Source organism: Petromyzon marinus, chromosome 22, assembly GCF_048934315.1.
Source record: "Petromyzon marinus isolate PM22_M1 ecotype Great Lakes invasive population chromosome 22, UKy_Petmar_22M1.pri1.0, whole genome shotgun sequence".
Classification (NCBI taxonomy): Eukaryota; Metazoa; Chordata; class Hyperoartia; order Petromyzontiformes; family Petromyzontidae; genus Petromyzon; species Petromyzon marinus.
Window position 1 is genome coordinate 17,330,653 of NC_133688.1, and position 22,839 is coordinate 17,353,491.

The 22,839-nt window shown below is 51.7% G+C and overlaps 1 protein-coding gene across 4 annotated transcripts in view; it reads left to right on the top strand.

Moving 5' to 3' along the window:
- The window catches only part of LOC116944890 (pappalysin-1-like), a 169,192-nt gene that overhangs the window by 39,840 nt on the left and 106,513 nt on the right, over positions 1 to 22,839 (top strand). For all 4 annotated transcript variants that reach the window (XM_076068800.1, XM_076068798.1, XM_076068799.1 and 1 more), the window contains exons 5-7: positions 2,316 to 2,609; positions 13,982 to 14,174; positions 17,293 to 17,414. In XM_076068800.1, coding sequence (XP_075924915.1) covers positions 2,316 to 2,609; positions 13,982 to 14,174; positions 17,293 to 17,414 — 609 coding nt within the window. The remainder of the gene's footprint in view (positions 1 to 2,315; positions 2,610 to 13,981; positions 14,175 to 17,292; positions 17,415 to 22,839) is intronic.

A 22,839-nucleotide genomic window follows, 5' to 3' on the forward strand; every position in this document is an offset into this window, starting at 1 on the left:
TAAACCAATGCCTCACTAACACATCACACACTGATACACAACGTTAAACTAGTGCCTTACTAACACAACACACACTGATACACAGCGTTAAACTAGTGCCTTACTAACACAACACACACTGATACACAACGTTAAACTAGTGCCTTACTAACACTACACACACTGATACACAGCGTTAAACTAGTGCCTTACTAACATTACACACACTGATACTCAGCGTTAAACTAATGCCTTACTAACACTATACACACTGATACACAACGTTAAACTAGTGCCTTACTAACACAACACACACTGATACACAACGTTAAACTAGTGCCTTACTAACACTACACACACTGATACACAGCGTTGAACCAATGCCTTACTAACGCTTTGCTGACTATGTATTCTCTCTGTATTGTGGTCTTAATATTTATACAAATTTGATAGAATTACTAATTAGTTATGCAAATATATGTTATAAAGCAATATTTTCTCAATCACTAAAATAATGTTCAAAATTGTCATCGGTAACATATGTTGAACTTCTTTCGCACCGTGCATAGCCAACCGTGCCAATCGGAGGTGCGGAGGAAGGACAACAAACTAATCCCAAAAAGCGGTTCTCAAGAAATTAGTTTTCAATCCAGATGACTGAAAAGTTCCATAGCTCCAGTGGCTTCCTAATATCGGAAGGAAGAGCGTTCCTGACGGCCTCATAAGGGCATCTGAAAGCACGCGATGCGGTGACCGTCTTTTGTTCGATGCGAGGATGACCTCAGAGTTCGCGTGAACGGTTCGATTTGGGGAGCGGTGGCGCAGTGGCTAGCACACAGCGGTACGAATCCGGTAACCCGGGGTCAGTGCACGGTCAAGTACGGTCAAACAACCCCCAAGCACTGACGTGGCACGGGGAAGGAAGGCCGTCACTCAGCTAGTAGATTGGCAACGGTCTGTGAATTACGATTTTAAATTGGAGCGTGCGAATTAACGCCTTAACCACAAAGACAAACTGGAATTTTAAGGCAAGCGCGCCGCAAAGTCTGAATGCCGGTCCAAGTGCGTTCAGAACGCCGGATTTTCCTTCTTCAATGCAGTTTTGTCAAACTGACTAAAAATGCGACTCGGCACTTGGGGAATGCCAGAATATTCGCTGTGATTACCGCAATGAAGTCGTGGAGTGCTGCCAATTGACAAGAAAGGAAGGGAGAGACCCAGGCAGCCAGCGGTGTAACATAACTCTCGCCCCGCGATCTACACGATTAGCATTATGCTAATGTATCGGTTGGCTGGGTGGATGTTGAAGGGCTCTACAGATCGCTATTGGTCGTAATTAGCACCGCTCTTGTCTCCTCCTGTGGCTTAGCCGTATTTATTAGACATAATGCAATGACGTGTACTCATTTGTAGCACTTTGTCCGTTCGCTGCTCTTAATAATACTTTAATTTTATACGTCGTCATTTATGCTAAAAGCATTGCCACATTGCGGTACATTCATTATATATGAGGACCAAATCTCGTAGATGGCCACTATCAAGCAAATGAAAACCCTACTTGTACCCAGGAGAAATAAAAATATGAATAAACAAATAACGAAATGGCACCAAAACAATTAGCACAAACAATGAAAAAAGTTTTCACAACAAATTCATTATTATCATTCTTCACGAGACAACACAATAACGTAGACTAATTTGCAGTGCCTTGTCCGTCCGCTGCTGGATGGATGCCTCTCCTCTCCCCACGCTTTGTCGGACATGGGAGTCGTACGACCATACTTCACCATACAACGGTCGGTGCGGGTTGGTACTAAAGGGGGTGGAGAGGCGTGGGTGCCGAGGGACGCGTTCAGATATCCCTCACCCCTCTCGCGCAGTGTGTGAAACCACCGTCTCGCTTGGGCCCTGTAAACAATAGAGATGCGCGTGTCGTTTTGCAGGACGGCCATTCGGCTTTATTGGGCTAAACAAGGGTGCACGTTGTGCAGTTTTACGCTCAAAGCACCCGCACGACGTTTCATTCGAATAATTAGTGCGAAAATCGGAAAACGGCATTATTCGGAATCTGATAATATTACAATTGCTGCTTATATTCTGACGGAGATAGAATCTGTATTTTTGCTCCGTCTAAATTATAAATACCACAATTGAAGTGGCTGTAATTATCCACGGCTTTAATCACGTGTTTTTAATCACATGATTTAAATTGGGCCTTCTGTAATTTCCGTCTGCGCCCGGGCTACGTCTCGCCGCTATCTCGCCGCCAGTGTCTGCCACCCTGATGATTGCGTATTGATTATCAATCATCGTAATTAATCGTTCGGAACGAGCAGGTGGCGTGGTGCTCAATCCCACGTACTATGGCAAGGCCGGACACACGCACACCATCATCCACGAGCTGGGCCACAACCTGGGACTTTACCACGTCTTCCGGGGGGTGTCGGAGACCGAATCCTGCAACGACCCCTGCCAGGAGACCACCCCGTCGCTGGAGAAGGGGGACCTCTGCGCCGACACGGCCCCCACGCCGCAGAATAAGCTGTGCCACGACCCGGAGCCCCGGAACGACACCTGCAACCAGCGCTACTTTCAGCACACGCCGTTCAACAACTACATGAGCTACGCCGGTGAGGCTACGCGCCCATTCCATGGGTCACGTTGGGTCCGGCTCTGTCTACCGCGGTAGGTTGTCGCGGTCTCGCCGTGACAGCTCTCTCCCAACCAGTGCAGGACTAAGCGAGTGCGGGGCCTGTAGCATATGTAATAAGGGGACCCTAAATTGAAAAAAAAAACAACACACATAAATATTAAAACACATTTTTCACTTGCATAGTAAAGTAATTGTATTTTCGCATTTGCTATACAGCCAGATAATACGACAAATCTGTAACCTTAAACACCCAGTCGTTCCTAAAAGTTGAAGGCAGTATAGTACAATAGTAATAGAGCAAGTGCAGAATCACTGAACCGGAATTGATAGCTTGAAAGTATTTAGCGCGGGGCCCTTGATAGTGCTTGATAGTACTTGTGTAGCTACTTGTGCTACCAGGATAATCCGGCACTGCCCCCATCCCAATCCCACCCCACCGATGTGCTCTCGGCTCGTGCCGCGTGTCGTTTGCCGCGACAAGCCGCCGACGGTTCGCTCCCGAAGAAGCTCCCGGCACGTGGTGCGAAACGTCGGACAGCGCGCCAAACAACACGCGCCTCGACCCGAATACACATCGGTGGGGTGGGGGGTGCAATAGCTATTTCCGTGCCCCGGTCACACCACATCCAGTGTACCTCTCACCTATTGATGTGCTTACCGCTGCCCACGTGCCACCTACTGAGGTCTACGAGCGACCCCGGAATACATTCGACGAGGAGTTAAGTCCCGACTCCATCCATGTCCATGCACGCAATTTGTCGTCCTTCCCCGGCACCTCTGATGAGCCACGGTTGGCCACGTACGGCGCGAAAGAAGTTCAACGTGCATACATGTGTCCCGCCGTCGGATTTGTTCGAACAAAAAATATCTCGCGCTCACGCGCCTATACCGGCGGCTCCTCCGTGATGCTGCAGAGTATACATTCAAAAGCAATCGGTAGTTCTCATTTCACCCGTCGGGGTCGCGTCAACAGATGAGGCTTTCCGCACTTAATTTGGGACACTCTCACAGCCAGCGGCGTAACCATCACGTGTCTTAGATCCGCCATATGAAAATGGCGCCAAATAACTGCTGCTGCCGCCGCTGCTGCTGTACTCCTGAGGTTGCTTCAGTCCGCCGCGTTCAAAAGAACGTCATGTGCCTCCCACAAAGAGCGTTTTCACGTGTTCGTCAAACTGATCACGGTCCCGTTCTCAGAGCTACAAATGAGCGAAAATAGGCGAGATGCGAACGAGGCACGGTGGCGTCTATCGCGCGCGCGCTCATTTGCGAGCAATTAGGCCGAGTGGGATCATCAACGCCGCCACACTTGAGAATCTCCGCTGTGATCACGGGCGGCTGCCCGGATTCAAACCCAGACTCTCAGGGGTGCTGCTCGATCTCGGGTGCTTTTCACGTCTCCCGAGCAAACCGGCCACTTCTCGACAGCTATTTAACTTTGATGGGTTTTTTTTTTTGGGGGGGGGGGTATTTGAATCCTCCTGGTGACTAATGTGTTTCAGGTATATATATATATTTTAGAGAGCCGTTTAAAAACAATATATATACATATTTATAAATGGTTCTCCATTTGTAAGATGAACTAAATCTTTTATTTTAATACATCACCATTATGAATATTTTTACTCTGTCATTGTTACACTTGATTAAAGTCAACACATGGTTAATGGTACGACTTCTGGGAAGGGCAACGTGTTTGTATTTTACTTTCTAGAATATTTTTTTCCCCTCAACGTAAATTGACACGATGTCTTTGACAAAGTGAAAACCACAACAAAGTAATGTCGGTTGAAAGACAACGATCCCCCCCCCATATATACACGTTCACATACAACCATGCAATCGTATGTACACGCACACAAAAACACACGCACACACGAACTCGCATTTTCACGCACACATATGCATACTTGCACACGCGCACACATACATGCACACGTACACACACACACATACATGGACATATATATAACAAAGACCAAGATCCCCCGTATAGCCTTAACAGACTGTTGGTGCAAGTGCTGTTAGCTAGCACCTTTGAAGGCTGGCACTGCACACGAGGGGGTGGGTTTGCCAGCACCACCCCGGGCCGCCTTTGTCTCCCCAGTGGCGATGTTCACACGCCGCACCAGCTACTCATTTTAGGCCTGAGTCGACCTAGGGCATGCCCAGAACCGGTTCGGATAACCTTCACTCGCGTTGGCCCTGGGTCGGGAATCGAACTCGGGTCGCCGGGTTCGTGGCGTTAGCGTGCTAAACCGCTACGGTACCGTCACCCCACGCGCACGCGCACAGACACGTGTGCGCGTGCGCGTGCAGACCGCACGGTTAACGTGGACCACATTTCTGGACGGGGAATACCGCCGAGAGGGTGGTTGTGCAGGGGTGTGTTCCCCGCAGTGAGAAACCTTCCTGTGTCCCTTGTTAATGGGGCATTCCTGCACACAAACCTGCCGTCAAATCACCCGTGGGTGGCTGAAGCTTTCCCCTTTCGAGCGGATGCATCGTCCCAAACGCTACTTTCGCCTACGCTTCCAGAGCACTGTTCACGAGTTTGCATGCCACCGTTGGTGTACGGAAATGTCAGAGCCATTAACATTTGAGTCGCGCACCAAACTCGTGACGCTGTGGTTGATGGTCGTGCAGTCTCCGACTTTGGTTCTCTTAATAATCCCTCTGGCCTTTGTCTCTCCGCTATGAAGGAGGGCAATTCCCCTATTCTTCTATTTCTAGGTGTTTGGCTTCTCCTCTGTCGGCCAGTTGCAATTGACGAAAGCGTTGAGATTTTTGTGAATCGTCATCGTCGTCATCTGTCAGGTGGATCGGTATATATATTTAAAAATTGATACCATTTTTAAATAAAACAACAATCGAATCCTTGCTTCTTCACACACGCGTGCGCCTACAATTGCCAACCCTCTCGTCATTTCCAACTGCTGGATGAGGCAGTGCCCCATGCCTTGGGAGGGTAATTTTTTTGTTATGTTTTCGGATTGTGGATATCATGATGGACACGATGCCAATCGACACACGTTACGATCCGAAAAGATTTCACAGAGCTAACACGGAAAAAACCTCTGCTCACAAACAACAAAGACAAAGATCCCCCGTGTAACCTAAACAGACTGTTGGGGCAAGTGCTGTTCGCGAGTAGTACCTATGAAGTCTGGTACGGAAAACGACGGGAGTGGGTGGCCAGCACCACGCCCGGCCGCCTTTGTCTCCCTGAGTTGCGGTATCTTGCACGTCGTGCCGAGGTACTTATTTGAGTCTTGAGTCGACGGGTGTTGGCTTTGAGCGCGAATCGAACTCGGGTCGCCAGGGTTCTTAGTTGCAGCGCGCTGACCGCTTGCGACACTGCGACCCACAAAGACGGAGAGAGACGCGCGCACGCACGTACGGCGACTCAAGTTACGACGTTTCGGGCTGGACGCAGTGCCGGATGAAGCTAGTGCGGGGCCTGTAGCGTATGCTATAAAGGGGCCCTAAATAAAATGAAATAAAAACACATAAATATTAAAACACTGATTTTTTAAAATATTATTTTGGTATTTCGGTAAAGTCACGTAGATAGGTTCAAAGACAATAACAAACCTATATACGTGACTTTGAACTTATCTACGTCCCGAAAGCTTTAAGTCAACAAATTATTTACTTAAAAGTCATTGTATTTGTTCATTCGCTATACAGCCGGATAATACGACAAATCGCTAACTTTAAACACCCAGTCGTTCATTAAAGTTGAAGGCGGTATAGTACTATAGTAATAGAGCAAGTGCAGAATCACTGGACCGGAATTGATAGCTTGAAAGCATTTATCGCGGGGGCCCTTGGAAGCTACGACATATGTAGCTACTTGTGCTCCGAGGACAATCACTGGGCGGAGGGATACTCGCTTTTTAAAACGCATTCAAGGCTGCTTGCTGCTGCTGCTGCTGCTTGCTTAGCCCAGCGTCTCGCCGGTAGGCTGTCAAGACCAGGAAGTCATTATATTGCCGGGTTAGCGTTAAAGAGAGAGGGGGGGGGTGGTGGTGCGCACGCTCCTAATGGCAACATTGAGCTGGCGAGATGGGCTCACAAGGAAGGAGCGCGAGGTTTTAATGCACGGAGTAGAAACAAAAACGTCACGAAGTCTCCCCCCCCCCCCCCAGCACTCCCTCGCCCTCTCCCCCTTGGGGGGGCCCCGGGTTGGGAGGGTGGCAGAGTGAGGCGCTTCGTGACATTTCTCCCCTCCAGCGTTTGTGTGTGTGTGTGTTTTTGTTTAAACTTGCTCAGCGGGAGAGGGGCTGCTGCTGCTGCTGCTCCTCCTCGTCGTCGTCGTCTGTTATTCATCTTTTTTCTGCTCCTCCTCCTCCTCGTCGTCGTCGTCGGCCCTTGTGATTGTCGCGTGCGCTGCACTCCCCCGGGTTCATTAGCCGACGTCGGGTCGCGGTGCGTTCCGTTTGTGACTTGTGTTTGTTGTAACACCACCAACAACAACAACAACAAAACCAAATGTTGTTTCAAAGCGCCGCATTGCGCGATGGCGATCACGAAAACAGCAAAGGAACCAAAACATTGCCAAGGGCCCGGGAGTGGTGGGGGTTCGGGTACACGGGATGACGTCACAGTGCTCGTGGCAGTCGGTGGTGAAGGTTTTGGCCACTGGTTTGGGATGAGTTGCTTCGGGGCCTAAAGGGGGATCAGGTGGCGAGTCGGCTCGTTGTTTGGGGTGAGCGTTCGTACCTGGTGGCTGCTGGGCCTGATGGGTCGGGTTCGTGATTGAACTCGTACCCGGGCGTTTGAATGGCTGGTTGGTGAATGTTAAAGATGCACACGGATGGGGCTGTGTAGTATGCGTTCGACTGGTTACCAGCTCCACTAATCTGCTGGCCAACTGGTGTTGGGATTCGGGTACGTCCGAGTGGCGTGTAATCACCTTAAGATGTTTTCTTGTTCATGTTTTTGTTTTGTTTCGGTTGCACCCGAGTCAAGAGCCGCGTGGCTCACAGGGTTATCTCCATATATATAAAAGGCAAAGTTGTGAATGTGTGTTTATTCAAAATGTTTAGCGTACTTCCCGACATGCAACAAACTTGAAATTTGCCATGTGGGTACTTTCCAGACTGTACACCATGAAAAAATTATAAAAATACACTTTTTTTTGGGGGGGGGGGGGGAGTTCAATAATGCATTTATTTTTTGCACGGCAAGTGAGCTGTGACGTCAAATCTGTCACGTGACCCTCGCATGTGGAAGCGTAACGCATTGTAGTGTAGTGGTTAGCGCGCTGCGCTACGAACCCGAGTTCGATTCCCGCTCACGGCCACCACCGGTGACGATTATTTCAACCGGTCCTGGGCCTCCCCTAGGTCGACTCAGCCTCAAACGAGTAACTGCTGTGGTGTGTCAACATCTCCACTGGGGAGACAAAGGCGGCCGGGCGTGCTGCTGTTACCCACCCCCTCGTACCTAATAAATGAAGCTGAAAACTGAAGGAATGAATGCTTGCCTAAATGAAGAGTCTGGGGGATAGCGCTTGGCAGTCGTGGCGAAGCGACGAAAGCATTCGTGGTAGGACTACGGCACTTGTGGCTGGTTGGCCGTTTGTAAGGGCGAGCAATAGTGGCTTTATAGTACACGTGGCTGGCTAGTTGCTTAGTGTTCGTCCGGTTAGCTTCTCCCCCCCCCCACCACCACATCGCATAACGCACGCGGTCCTTTCGGGTTTTGTTTCTTCCCCGCCGCCCTCCCGTGCGCGGTGTTTACAGCGAAGCGCGGCCGTGGCGAATTGACGCGCGAGAGAGAGAGGGAGGGAGAGAGGGAGGGAGGGAGAGAGAGGGAGGGAGATAGACCCCCCAGGGAGGGTTTGAGCCGCTGCGACCGGGCCACGGTTAGAACGTATCCATCAAAGTCACCCGGCCGCCAAGGAGGAGGAGGAGGCGTCGTCGGGGATGGCTGGGTGGGTGGCCGCCGACCCACGTCATTTGCACGCTGAGCGTCTCCCGCTTTTGCCCTCGTCCATCCCCTCCAAGGTCACGCGCTGGCACGACGGGCAGACGGCTCCGAGGCTCGCGGGGATGTGGTGGGGGTTGGTGGTGGGGGGGGGGTGGTGGGGGGGGGATACAGGGAGTAGGGGTCGCGGCTCCCTTCTCGTCCGCACTCTCCCAGTGTGGGTTGGCAGACAAATACTGCGCGGATACGATGATGACACTGGCCGTGTCGATGGTGACGATGACGACGAGCCGTGCCATGTATCCGTGATGGATCCTTTGTTTCATTCACTTCGTTCGCGCGCGTTTGTTGGTGCGAGCAATCGGTGGGCATATCTCGGCGTCCCCTTGAAGAAGAGACTTCAATTGTCATTGCTTTCTCTCCTGGTGTTAAACGAAGGTCATCTGCGCATAATATTAACGATGTTAATATAAGCTTACAGTGCGCTCAGCAATCTCAGGGGATTGGTTGGCGGTGGGGGGCATTATTGGAGATGTGGAGGAATAAAGATTCACCCTCCCCTAACTGGCAATCCGACGACCTGTCATAATTCAATAATATAATCAATGGATTTCTTAACCATTACCGTACGGCAAGTGCTCGCTTAACGCGTGCCGGTGTTTAGACTACAACGCGTTTTCTCTCCAACGCGGTTCTTCCACGAGGGAACACTTTCACACAGCGCGTATCGTGCACTGTTACAACGTGCACTGTTACAACGTGCACTGTTACAACGTGCACTGTTACAACGTGCACTGTTACAACGTGCACTGTTACAACGTGCACTGTTACAACGTGCACTGTTACAACGTGCACTGTTACAACGTGCACTGTTACAACGTGCACTGTTACAACGTGCACTGTTACAACGTGCACTGTTACAACGTGCACTGTTACAACGTGCACTGTTACAACGTGCACTGTTACAACGTGCACTGTTACAACGTGCACTGTTACAACGTGCACTGTTACAACGTGCACTGTTACAACGTGCACTGTTACAACGTGCACTGTTACAACGTGCACTGTTACAACGTGCACTGTTACAACGTGCACTGTTATTACGCGTATCGTGCACCATTGCAATGCGGAATTCGCACCATTTATAACTCGGACGAACTACTTTCCCGAGCTTGCGTGGCTAAGCGGTACGATACGGGACGCGGAATGATGCAGTACGCAGTGGCGTCGTCTCATCTCAGTTCTTTGTCGCGCCACGGGGTGACTTTTCAGGAACGCATCTACCGCGTTAAATAAGGAATTACTGTCCAGTGCAGTGAGTGTAGCGGCCACTAGTGGCTGCGGCGGTCACATGAATCCACCGCATGCACCGTACCGTAAGTGAATTGGTAAACATCGATCCTTAAACACGCGTGGTTCGACAGATGTATTTGTGAGCTGAAGCAGCAAATGTTCACCGATGTAACGTACGCGTCGTTACACCACTAACCGGATGCCAACAAATTGTCACGCGATGATGTTTGCATGGAAAACATAAAAAAACGCCGATATTAAAATAAAATAATTATTCTGGAAAAATCCATTGTGGGAAAGAAAGAAAAAAACAGCCTTGAGATTTGCCTTGAAAATGGCAACACACCTCCCCCGCACAGAGTGATGGGCAACGAGCTGCAGATTTCGAAATGTATTTTTTTTTACATCTCGAGATGCCGATGGCACCACCGGAATTAAATTTCGAGGGTCGGGGAGAGTGGGCGGGAATTCAACGCTCGTGGTGGACTTCTTGATGTTGCATATTTTGGTGGTTACCAAACAGTCGGTTACCTGGTGGTAAGGATTAGGCGGGGGGTGGGGGCGGCAGGGGGGGAGGGGGCATCTTGCACTTCTGATTGATCTTCATGGGGCGGACGAGGAGGTGTTGGCACCGCTGGAGAGATGGAAGGAGGAGGAAGATTCTAGCAGCGCCGGGAGCGCGAGAGTTCATTCGAAGCGGTGTTACACATTGTGGAACATTCGACCCAAACGATGGACTGCGTAGTAAACCACCATAGTCTGCCCCTTCTTCAGCTGAGCAGGAATATCAAAACGACACAAACTCTTTCTCGAAGCCCTCTCGTGACACTCAGCTCCTGAGCGTGATGCCATATGCGACAAAAGATTCGTATTAAATAACATTCATAAATTACAAGCATTTTTTTTCAGTCCACTGTTGGATGAAGGTCTTTCTTATGCGATATTCGTGGGGGGGGGGGGGGGGGGGAGGTTGGTTGTGAAGGCCAAGGGTTTTTCCAGGACCGGCCCAGATATCTCACATGCCGCTGATGCTGACCACGGCTGGGAATCAAACTCAAGTCACTCGGTTTGTGGCACATTGCGCGAACCTTCCATGACTCCGCTCCGCCAAATGACCACCGCTTTGCGATCGGTAGATATGTACAATTTATAATCGTGGCACAGTCTCAGCAGGTTTGTGTCAGCGTTTGTTTGTACGACCACAGAGTGACATACCACAACAGTCTTGTTTTAAAAGTCCGTGACAATGAATGAACGAAGAAATGTAATCTGTGTTCCTTGCCAGGAGGGTAATTAGTTGGCTGTTGGTTGGGAAAGAGTGTGTGTATATTTTTTGTGCAAGGCAGACTTTGTCAAAAGTTTGAAGGAGGAAAAAAATAACAGTGATCAGATGTGAAAAGGACAATGACGCAGCTTTGGAATACAGTGGAACGTTCCTCACTGGCTATGACACTCGCTGGCTCTGCTGCCACACAACCAAGGTAGCAGCGTCCTGCCACGTGCTCATATTTCTATTTGTATACTTTCAGCATCATCATCAGCCACTGCTGAATGAAGGCATCCCATGCCATCACAAACTAAACTGAACTAAAACTTTTTTTAATTTTACCAAGTAAGACCCACTGAGCTACATATCTCTTTTTCAGGAGCGACCTGGCCACAAGTGATAGCTCAGCAAAGTGGCTTATCACGTGGACATTTATAGCAGCCAAATACTCCAAATGCGTGTTTCTAAAATGTGGAAGGAACAACACCGGAGGACCCGGAGAAAAATCCGCACGGACCACAGGGAGAGCATGAAAATATACAGGTGCCGTCAGGGTTGGGTTTGAACCCACGACCTCCTGTGTACCAGGCGAGGTAGTTAACGTGTCACCATCCTCCAATAGGTCCTGCAACATAACAGTCCGTGCAGCACTTGCATGCAAGCTGATTTCATAGCTCCAATCTCCGAGATGGATGGATGCATTATCTGGTCTGTTCTGTCCTTTGGCTGCCGATCCGATCCATTGGTCGTCTCGACCACCCCGCCGGTCATCATCTCTTCCATCAACATGTCCTGCCAAAGCACCGCTTTTTCTTACAAAAACAAATCGTATTTGTAAACGCATTGTGAATCATGTTGAGATAGTGCCACTTATTGTCGAGGTATCTGTTGCCTCTTAGATGCTGCATGCGTCTGTCAAATGTGTTTTCTGTTTGTGTATACGTGTCTCGTCGCTTTCATGCAGTGTGTGTATACAGTATATATACCTTGGAGGGGGGGTGGGTGTATGTCATGTCGCTGTATTTTTTTTATTCAGCTGTGTACATTCCTGAGCAGCAGTGAAGTGGATGATGAATGCATTTATAACTCGAACCATAACTCACGCTCTTTCATCAGTCCAGCTCGACGCTGATGCCGGCGCATTAGTCCCTGCTAACAGTCAAACAGCCCCATTTAATAACGGCTAATCACAAAGATCACGCGCTGACCTGTAAAACATACGTTACGTACAATCACGAACACACACACACACAAAAACGGTTAATTGTTGTAGTTTTATGAAACCCTTTTTGCTTTGAGCAGTAAAATATTGGGCAATTTTCAAGTACTGCTTCAAGGATTTATGTATTGCTTTTCTATTCCATTAAACAAAGAGTTGCCTCCCCGACCACCTGCTTGCATTTATTGAGAGTAATTTCGTCATAAACATGCCCGTGCACTATTGGGGATGGCCAATTCTGCTGGGTGCTGCCCATGACTAAGCAATTGGACAAGGCATGAATAAAGATTTCCCGATATATATTAAAGACAAAATCTTCATTTTACGCGAAATTTGCTATTTGGACGCGTTCGGCAACAACAACAACAAAAAAACGAGTGTCCTATCATCGATTGCATAACATCGCCACGATTTCCGATGCCACGCACATTGTCTCCCTTCAGGGTCTCTTGGGCCTTTCGTGACTCGGGAGAGCAAGTTGCGATGCTGCCCCTTTTTTTTTTTGCGCTCGAAGAGCGGCACGGGCCACCCACGGTCAAATTCTTTCAGTTCCGCAAAGGAATCCTCCTCACAGCGGTCACAAAAAAAACTGCCAGCCCCCCCCCCTCCCCCACCACTCTCCCTTGTTAACCGGTTTGTTGCAGAGTCCCCATGCTTAGCCGCGCCGTGTTATTTCATCCCGGCGCTAAGCAATCTACGTGTTTTAACGTATCGCGCATTTTTTTAGTCCTTTTTTTGTTTGAAAAATTAAATAAAAAAAACCCAATCTGAATTTCTCAATTTCGCGGAACCGTCGATTTGCAATTGTTAAAAGGTGCGACTAATAAAAAAAAATGTGGGCTCGCACGCCGCCAATTCCGCAGCTATGAATCCCATTACGTCATGTCTGGGACTCGGCTTTGTTGTGACGGTAATCTTTGCAAGCGGACCGGCCCTGCAGACGAACGGTTTTAATTTCGCCGATCAAAGCCGCCCCCAGGCGCGCGCGTCCGATAATCGCACCGCTTTTATTATTTTTGGAGCGTCTGTAAACGGAGACAACATCGGGACTGCTGTCCTCGGTGCGGTGGGTAAACAGTACAGACGGCCGAATAAACGCGAATGATTGATTTTGTACCGCGTAAACAAAGGCTTTTTTTTCCTTTTGTTACGCAATATGTAGGCTACGTAAGATTACTTAAAACGGACCGTGCTCGAATTTTGTACGGGATACGCAGTGTTGCATACATTTGTGGTCATATGCACACAATTCCATCCGTGTATTATTGCATCGATATATCATTTCAAAATGGTATAAATACGTACACCGACATGAGGAGCCCCCAGCCACGTTACATTTCGTGTTACGATTCATTGTGAGAGGCAAGACAAACGCAAGGGTACGTATAAATGAATGACCTTACATTTGCCCAGATGTCACGCAGAAAAATACCTGCGGTGTGAGTGCAACAATGATGTCTCTACCCTCTTCCTCCCCGCAACCCTTCCTTCATTCACATCAACCCCTCCGCTCGCCACCACCACCTCGTCCCTCTCCACTCCATCCCACACCTCGTCCAAACGCCCCTGTTGTCATCTCCCATTGTCATCACTTCCCCCCACCGCACCCACCCACCGACCCGCTCTGAAATTCCAGATGATGGCTGCACCAACTCTTTCACGCCGAATCAGGTGGCACGCATGCACTGCTACCTGGACCTGGTGTACGAGGGCTGGCGGCTGGACCGCGCCCCCCTCCCCGTGCCGATGCCGCCGACCCCCGCCGCCCACGACGAGGGCTCGCTCACCCTGCAGTGGATGCCACCCATCAACGGCCACGTCTTCCAGAGGTGTTCCTGCACGCTCACAGTCGCGCGCCGTGCCCGGCGGAGGGGGCCTGCGACCCCCCATATCCCCCCCCCCCCCGCCGCCGTGCCCTCCTACCTCCGCGGCCCCCCCCCCCCCCCCCCGCCAGCCCCGGCTCTCTCCTTCCCCTTTCCATTCATAAGCCCGCGCTAGAGATGGCAGAAGTAGATGCAGACAAGAGATGGCTCGGATGCAGCGAGACGGGAGAGATGTGCATGGACACAAAAGGTAGACGAGGTGTAATGAGATGGGACGGGAGGGGAAGACACCGAGGAGATGGGGGCAGTGGAATGAGAGAGATGTAGACGAGATAGAGAGGGAGAGATGTGGTGAGATGAGAGAAATGTGGACCAAGAGGCATCGGTGTAATGGAATGAGAGCAGAGAGATGAGTTGCATCTGAATTCGACCCAATACATTTGGTGCCTCCCCGCTTCTTTTTTCTTGTCATGAATCCCAGAGAGCCCTTGAGCTGCTTGGTGCCCTATGCCTTTGCCCGCTTTGTTCATGCCCTAGCGGCGACACAACCGACTGCCCGTCCTCGCCACGGAACGCCACATTCACAAAGCGTAAACGCACAACGTCGCCGCCGACACATGCAGTGGTTCTGTTTCGGTTGGGGCTAGCGCGGGGAGTTGGGGGGAGAAGAGGGGGGGGCAGGGGGAGGTGGGAGGGAGGGGGGCAAGCAGGGAGGGGATGGCTGGACGATGCCCCTCGCCATCAGGTGACTTCCATAAACGGCCGTGGTTCAATGGTTCAACCGGGAAAGCAGGGGGGTGGGGGGGGGGTGCTTCTGTGGTGCCAGAGGACTGCTGATTTGTGGCCGGATAATGGGAGTCGGGGAATAAAAGCAGTGACAGCTTTAAATCCCACTTGTGGATGCGTTGCTTCACTGCGGGGGGGGGGAGGGGGGGTCGCGCGTGTGCGTGGTGGCAAGTGCCTCTTGCCACTTTGCAGGGTATTCCAAACTTTTTAATGAAAATTTGTGTGATTTATGTGGCATCAAGTTCGGTTTTGCTCCCTGGCTGGATTGAACGCAGTCGTGCACACGCGTGCGCGCACACACACACTGACACACACACACGCACACACACTGACACACACACACACGCACACACACTGACACACACGCACACGCTGACACACACGCACACGCGCTGACACGCACGCACGCGCGCTCGCGTTCGCTTTCTCTCGCACACGTGGAGACTTCCTGATGCAATTGTAAGCGCGCAAGCAAATCCACACACACACACACTGCTGTAGCATTATTCATGCAGTGTTGGAGGAGCGTTCTCCCGGTGGGTTTGAGTGCTGTGCTATGAATCCGGCGACCCGAGTTCGATTCCTGGCCACAACGAATATCAGTGGGGTGAGTAGTATCTGGATCCACCACCCCCCCCCCCCCACCACCTCCCTCCAACTTCACCAATCCGATTGCCAAACGAATACACTCGTTGCTCACAAAGTGCTTGCCACAAACGAACCACAATAGCTTGCTTCATCTCGTCAGGGAGCATCAACCATCACGCGAACTCCCGTCATCCTCGCAGGGGTAGCTTCTGGCTAAACATCGAACAAAGACTTGTCACCGCATCGCACGCATTCAGATGCGCTTCTGCGGCCGTCTGGAATGCTCTTCCTTCCGATATTAGGAAGCCCCTGGAGCTATGCACTTATACATGTAGATTGAAGACACATTTTTTTACAACTGATTTTAGTGTTGAGTTTGTTGTCCTTCCCCCGCACCTCCAAAATAGCGCGGTTGGCAACGTACGGTGCGAAAGAGGTTAAACGTAAACACGTACGTAGATGCAATTTGCACGAGCCAGAGAAAGTTTGTTTCAAAGATCTCCCCGTGGCTGATCGAATGTGGGGGCGTCCTTCATCAAGCAGTGGACCGACATGCATTAAGAAATTACGATTTCGTTTTATTACAGCAGTGTGTAAGCCACTGATGTAGTCGTACTTTTATTTACTACGATAGTTTCATTTAGCAGTGGTACCACTGGAGACATTTCAGGTCTGCTGAAAGAAACAAACCGATGTGAGCTTGAACTCATGGCGAATCCAAGGGTTGGGAAATGGATGCAATCGTACATCCCCTCCCCCCCCCACCTGCCGCTTGAGGATCAGAACATTTGTGATTTATTGATATTAATTAGAAAAAAATACGTCGAATGATTGAATCATTTTTAATGTAGGGCCCGATAAAAAAAAAATCTGTAAATATTTGGGACCACTCCCCCCCGCACCTCCACCACCCCCTCCCCACCAGCCCCTCCCACACATCCCCTTTGAAAAGTTTCTAGCTCCTGCTGCTTTGCTTTGAAGCAACGCTTCCGTACCTGAAAGCTAATGCCAGTGCGCTCACGTTCGTGGAACTTCTTTCGCTCCGTATGCAGCCAACCGTGCTCCTCGGAGGCACGGGGCAGCCGTGCGATTCGAAGGAGTTCTTGGATTGCGACCCCCCCCCCCCACACCCCCCCCCCCCCCACCCTCCGTTCATGAAAACAAAACAAAAAATTTGGCGTTCAGCGGGAACTGGCGTTGGACGGCGTCAAAATGCGACGGAGATTACGGTGCGGTGTGCCTCCCTCCCGGCCGCTCGCGCGGGGCGCCGCTCTCTATCCTCGGCCTCGGCGGCCGCTCTCTGCTCGAGTCAAGTGGTCACGCAATCGAGCTGTGGGGGGCTTCGTTGCCCCATTGTTTCGCGAGCAATCCCCGCAGCGGTCGCCGCCCGCGTTCCGTTCCGTGAGAAGTGGCGTTTTTTTCTTGCGTGCGCGTGTGTGCGTGCGTGTGCGTGCGTGTGCGTGCGTGTGCGTGCGTGTGTGTGCGTGTGTGTGCGTGTGTGTGCGTGCGTGTGCGCGTGTGTGCGCGTGTGTGTGTGTGTGTGCGTGCGCGCGGAATGGGGTGCGAGAGAGAGAGAGAGAGAGGCGCCGAGCTCTCCATTATGAAAGCCCACTTAACCGCCGGGGAACATTGTCGTCGGCGTGCCGCGGAGCTGAGTGAGGCGAGCGCCCGCGGCGCCGTTTAGGTCCACGCCGGCGCGTTGCAGACGGAACGTCTAAGCAGTGTTTTTCGACCGTTGATCCTTTCCTAGAGAAGTGGGATCTGCGTGCGACCTGTGCGGAGAAGATGGGCGGCTCACGCAGTTCGCGCACTCCGCCTCGTCACCCCGCGCCTGCGACCCCTCGGGACACTGGAGCCCGAAGGAAGCGGAGGGTAGGAGATGCACATACGAGCACACACGCGCGCACGCGTGTGTGCACACACAGGCACACGCGCGTGAGTGCACACACAGGCACACGCGTGTGTGCACACACAGGCACACACGCGTGAGTGCACACACAGGCACACACGAGCGGTGGATGCAAGAACACGCACGTTCGCGTGCCATTCGGCTCATTCCCCCCACCCCCCGTCACAATCACCAGACACGTCTTTGCAGGGGTGTTCTTCCACGCTCATCTTTCGCACGGTTTGTCCAGTGGTGGTGCTGCCCTTTGGCGGGGGGAGGGGGGACAGGGAGGCGGGAGGGGGCGCTATAATTTTTTTGGGGGGGGGGTGCCCCTCCTTCAATTTGTAAACTCCTAGTGAGATGGCAGACGGTATGAATGCAAGCGACAGAGATTTGGCGAGAAGGGGGAAACGTGAACGGAAGTAGAGACGTAGTGAGATTAGAGCCACCGCGGTGGGGAGATGTTAACTCCCTCGCCTGGTATTCAGGAGGCCGTGGGTTCAATCACGACCCTGACACCTGTATATTTAGAGTTTTCATGTTTTCCCCGCGGTCGCGTGGATTTTACTCCGGGTCCACCGGTTTTCCCCCTCCACATTTAGACGCAAACGTGCGTTTAGAACATTTGGCTGCTGTAAATTTCCACGTGATAAGCCACTGAGTAGAGCCCATCATTTGTAGCCAGGTCGCTTCTGAAACAGAGTTGTAAATCTCGGTGGGCCTTACCGTGGTAAAATAAAAATAGTAGTTAAAATAAAATCGCTTAAATAGAGAACAGAAGACGGCAGATGAGACGGCGATGTGGTGATAAGAAAGCGATGTCAAACAAGAGACAGAGGCATCGTGAGAGGAGGGACGAGACATGCACACAAGATAGACATGAGATGAGAGAGATCACTTGGTGTAATTATTATTTTATATTAGCCTTGCCCATGAAACTCAATGCACCCCCAATTGTGTTTTGTACTTATGAATCCGGGGCCCCTTGCGCCACTTGGGGACCTACGCTTTCGCTTGGTTTGCTTCGGCTTCGCGCCGCCGCTGCACAGCTGCCTGCCCGCCCGCCAGTCCGCTCTCTCTCTCTCGCTGTCGTTTGCTTGCACGCACATTTTGCACAGGCGACAACAACAATAATAACAACAACCGCCATTCGCCACTAAGTGGCGGTGACGTCACCACGACGCTTGCGCCAGGCTAGGTGCACGTTCAGGCCACGTGAAGTGTCGAACGCCCGCTGGCATGAGGTCACGTGGCAGACCCAGCAGGTGCCGCACGGGTCGACTGACTGAGACGACTGGCTGATGCACCACCTGTGCCCCCTACTGTGCCAACTTGCTGTGCTTTAGCCACCCGGCACTCCGCTCATTGATGTGAGCACCGCTCCTTCGCCCTCCGTTGTTGTTGGAGGGCGACGACCTCCAACTGCCCAGCAGCGTTCTTCACGAGCCTCCTCCACAGAGGCCGATCTTGACACCGCTGGTAGCAGTCAACCGCAAGTCCACTCAGCTCCACATCCTCCTGTACCACATCACTCCATCTCTTCTCTAGCCCGTGCCACGCCCATTTAACCCCCTCTATCCGGCCGAACAAAAGTTGTTTTGGCATGCGGTGGCTGGGCACGCGGGTTACATGACCCAGCCAACACAGCTTTGCCTGCCGGAGGAGCTCACCGATGGGACTTTGTCCAGATCTTTCAAGGATTTGTGAGCTTCTCACACAATCCAGCCTGGTTAAACCCAGGATGGATCTTAGGCAGGCCAGCCTAAATGTTTCTAACCGGCGAAGATGTTCCATTAGGGGGGGTCCACGTTTTGCAAGCATAGAGAAGGGAGGGAATGACCGTGGCCGAGACGATCTGGAGCTTTGTGCAAAGTGACAGACCAGGTAGCTTCCACACAGCGTTACGAAACCGATGAAAAGATAATGCTGCTCGACTGATTCGGAGTGAGACCTCTGCTGTTAAACCGGAGCCGGTCATGAGCACACTGCACACATGGGAAACTTTCCACTCTCTCCACAACTGCCCCATCACCAATTGGGAGTTGTGGGAGTGGAGTGTCCGATAGTATAAAATACCCAGGCAGGTGTTTAGTTTTGGTGGAGCTGATGGTAAGGTCCCACCTCTTAGTAGCAAGCTCCAGGTTCAGCAGCAGCGCCTCCAACTCCTCCTCTGAGTGAGCACCAATTACCAGATCATCGGCATACATAACGTGGTTGACCAATAGGGAGCCATCCCTTGACCGCACCCGGGCATTGATCAGCCTTCCATTGTATCTGTACCAGATGGAAATTCCTCTGGTACAGCCATAGAAGGCTTCATAAACTACGTGGTCGAAAAAGATGTTAACTAATGTGGGAGCCAGAGGACATCCCTGTCGCACCCCAAGATCAACAGGGAATGGCTCCGACTCCCGGCCACATAGTTTTACCAGGGCCCGCTCACCATCATGAAGGTCCTTAATGATTTACCAGGGCCCGCTCACCATCATGAAGATCCTTAATGATCGTGAGCAGAGGGTCAGCGACTCCGAAAGCATAAAGAATAACCCAGAGCCCACGCCTACTGATAGTATCATAGGCCTTGACCAGGTCAATAAAGCAGAGATGTAGGTTTTGTTGGAATTCCCTACACCTCTGCTGTAGCAGACGGACAGAAAATATGGCATCTGTGCAGGACCGCCCTTTCCTGAAACCGCATTGGGGCTCCGCAAGCCTCTTCTCAGCGTGCCTGGCAAGGCGATGTTAAATAATCCTTGCCAGGACCTTTCCCGGCACACTGAGGAGTGAGATGCCCCTGTAGTTGTTACAGTCTGTGCGGTCCCCCTTCTTAAAGAGGGGGACCACAAAGGCATCCTTCCAATCCTGGTAAACCTGTCCAGTGGTCCAGACTGTTATTATGATGTCATGTAGGGCAGTCTGCACAAACGCCACCCTCCCTCAGCATTTCGCTTGGGAGATCATCTCTGCCCGGTGCCTTTCCTGGTCTCAGACTCTGGATCGCCTTCAGTACTTCCTCAACAGATGGCACCTCAGCCAGTCACTCACAGGGAGTGATTTCTTCTTCCAATATTTGAGGCACCGCAGCCTCAGCAGGGTCATCCCCACTTTGTCCCACAATGTTTTCCAGGCTGAGGGATTTCCCCTCCCCCAGGACCTCACAGAAATGCTCAGAAAATCTGCAAACCTGTTCCTGGGGGTCGGAGATTGGACCACCGTTCTTTCCCCTAATGATAGTAATAGGTGTGGCGCTGCAGGTAACTTTTTTGATGGAGGTAAATAGTGATTTGTGATCGCAGGCCATTGAGGTAGACTCCATCTCCTCAGAAACCCGCGACCACCGCCCATCATTGCAGTGCCTCACGGCTCTCTGAACCTCCGAGCGAAGGCTGCGGTAAGCCTCCTCATTCTCTGACGTGAGATGCTGTAGACGATGAGAGTGGGCCTGTCACTTTTTTTCAGCCAGCATTAACACTTCCTCTGTCAGCACGGATCTCTGGGGCGGTCTGGACCGTGTACCCAAAGCAGCCATTGCAGCTGCATGAGCCACAGTCCTAAACCTCGCCCATTTCCCCTCGACATCTGGAGGAGTGGGGGACGATGCCAACCCCAGCCGCAAACGATGGTGAAATTCTCACTTGCAACTTTCATCAGCTAGCTTAGACCATGCCACTTTGGGTTTGAATGGGGTCCTGGGTGTAAACCCACCACCGGAGTGGAAGAATGGCAGGCGCATCTTACAGATGACAAGTTGATGGTCAGTGGGCATATCAGCTCCACGGTAGGTCATGGTGTCAAGGACATGGGCCCTCATCTGCTGTTCCGTCACTATGTAGTCCATCCGATGTTGTTGCTTGGACCCGGCATGCATCCATGATGTTGTGTGGATGCACCGATGCCAGGAAAGCGTGTTGGTAATTACAAGGCCATGGGCTGCCCAAAAATCTAGCAGCCTCCTACCGTTGTTATTGAGCTGATCTGGCCCATGCCTGCCAATCACTCCAGACCAGGTGCCAGCATCATGACCAACTCGGGCATTGAAGTCACCCACCAAGATGACTCTATCCCGAGGGGCCACTTTAGCTAGCACCTGTGACAGAAGGTGTTTGACTCATCGGCCTTGCCTGCAATCCCTCCATGACCACCACTCCTCGCCTCTGGTTGATAGGAAGGCGAACCCAAAGTAGCCTGGGGCTTACATTTTCCCACACCTCACCGCCACACTCCCACGCCCCCTTCATTATTTTGTTCAGAAGAAGAGCCACTCCCTGTTGTTTGGCAGTCTCCAGCCCCGAGTAGAGGACTGTCCACCCCTCATGGTGGTAGGAGCCAGAGCCGGTCCGCCGGACCTCCTGAATACCACAGAGATCCAGGCGGTACCGGTCCAGCTCCTGACAGAGGAGTGGCAGCCTCTCCTCCGCAGTGAGCGTTGAACATTCTCCGTGGCCACCCGAAGTGTTTTTTGGTTTTTTATGGAGGAGCCCTGAGGGTAAGGATTCAGTCTCCCCCCGGGGTGTCCGGCACAAGCTTATAAATTAGATATTTTATACGTGGTTTTGTGGTAATTAATTGAAGGTGGAGGGGTTACCAGCCCTTCGCACCCATCCAGAGCCCCCATTTGGCCGCTGTGGTGGTTACAAACGCCTTGAGGGGAATGGCCAATCTACATTGGCCCTCCTCCCCACGGCACTGCTCACCACAGCGTTGACATCCGGCACCAACAAGGAGGTAGGGGGTTGTTTTTGGCGGACAGCGCACGCACGCATGCACACACCACATACGCGCGCGCATGGGCGTCTCGCTCCTCTCACACCTTGTCAGTCCCTTAGCCGCTCGTCGCTGATTGATTTTGCAGCTTTCTGTTAAACCTGCACGGAATAATAACATAAGAGGCGGGGGGGGGGGAGGGGGTGAGCATCGCTAATTCTCACGAAAGGCACCAAATATTGCATAAGGCAGCGACATGTTAAGTTGTACACCGCCGCAGCGGATGCAATGCCTAGAACGCAGACTTGATTTAAAAGGTAATGAAAGGTAAAAGTGCTGCTCTGCAATGCTCTGCAATGCTTGCCTATTACGCCGTGAAGGGCAGTGCCCTTCACGGGGCCTTCACGGACCGGGGGTGGGGTAGGGAGTGGGGAGGGGGAGCGTCAAAGAGCCCCTTGCTAAAGGGTGTTTGGTCTACTATTCCACGCTAGCGAGACACCGCGGAGGAAGTGGGGAGTAACCACGCACAACCTGCCGATCGGCTGATCGAGGTGCGCTCGCTGACGCTGCTGGGTTGGACAGAGGTGGCCGCGCTGGAGGGGGATTTCAGAAACTTGTGCCAAAATTAGAAAAAACTGCCGCACCGAGAGATAGAATTGGGCCGGTGGCCTCTGCATGATGCGGGACCGGCGTGCCGCTGTCAGT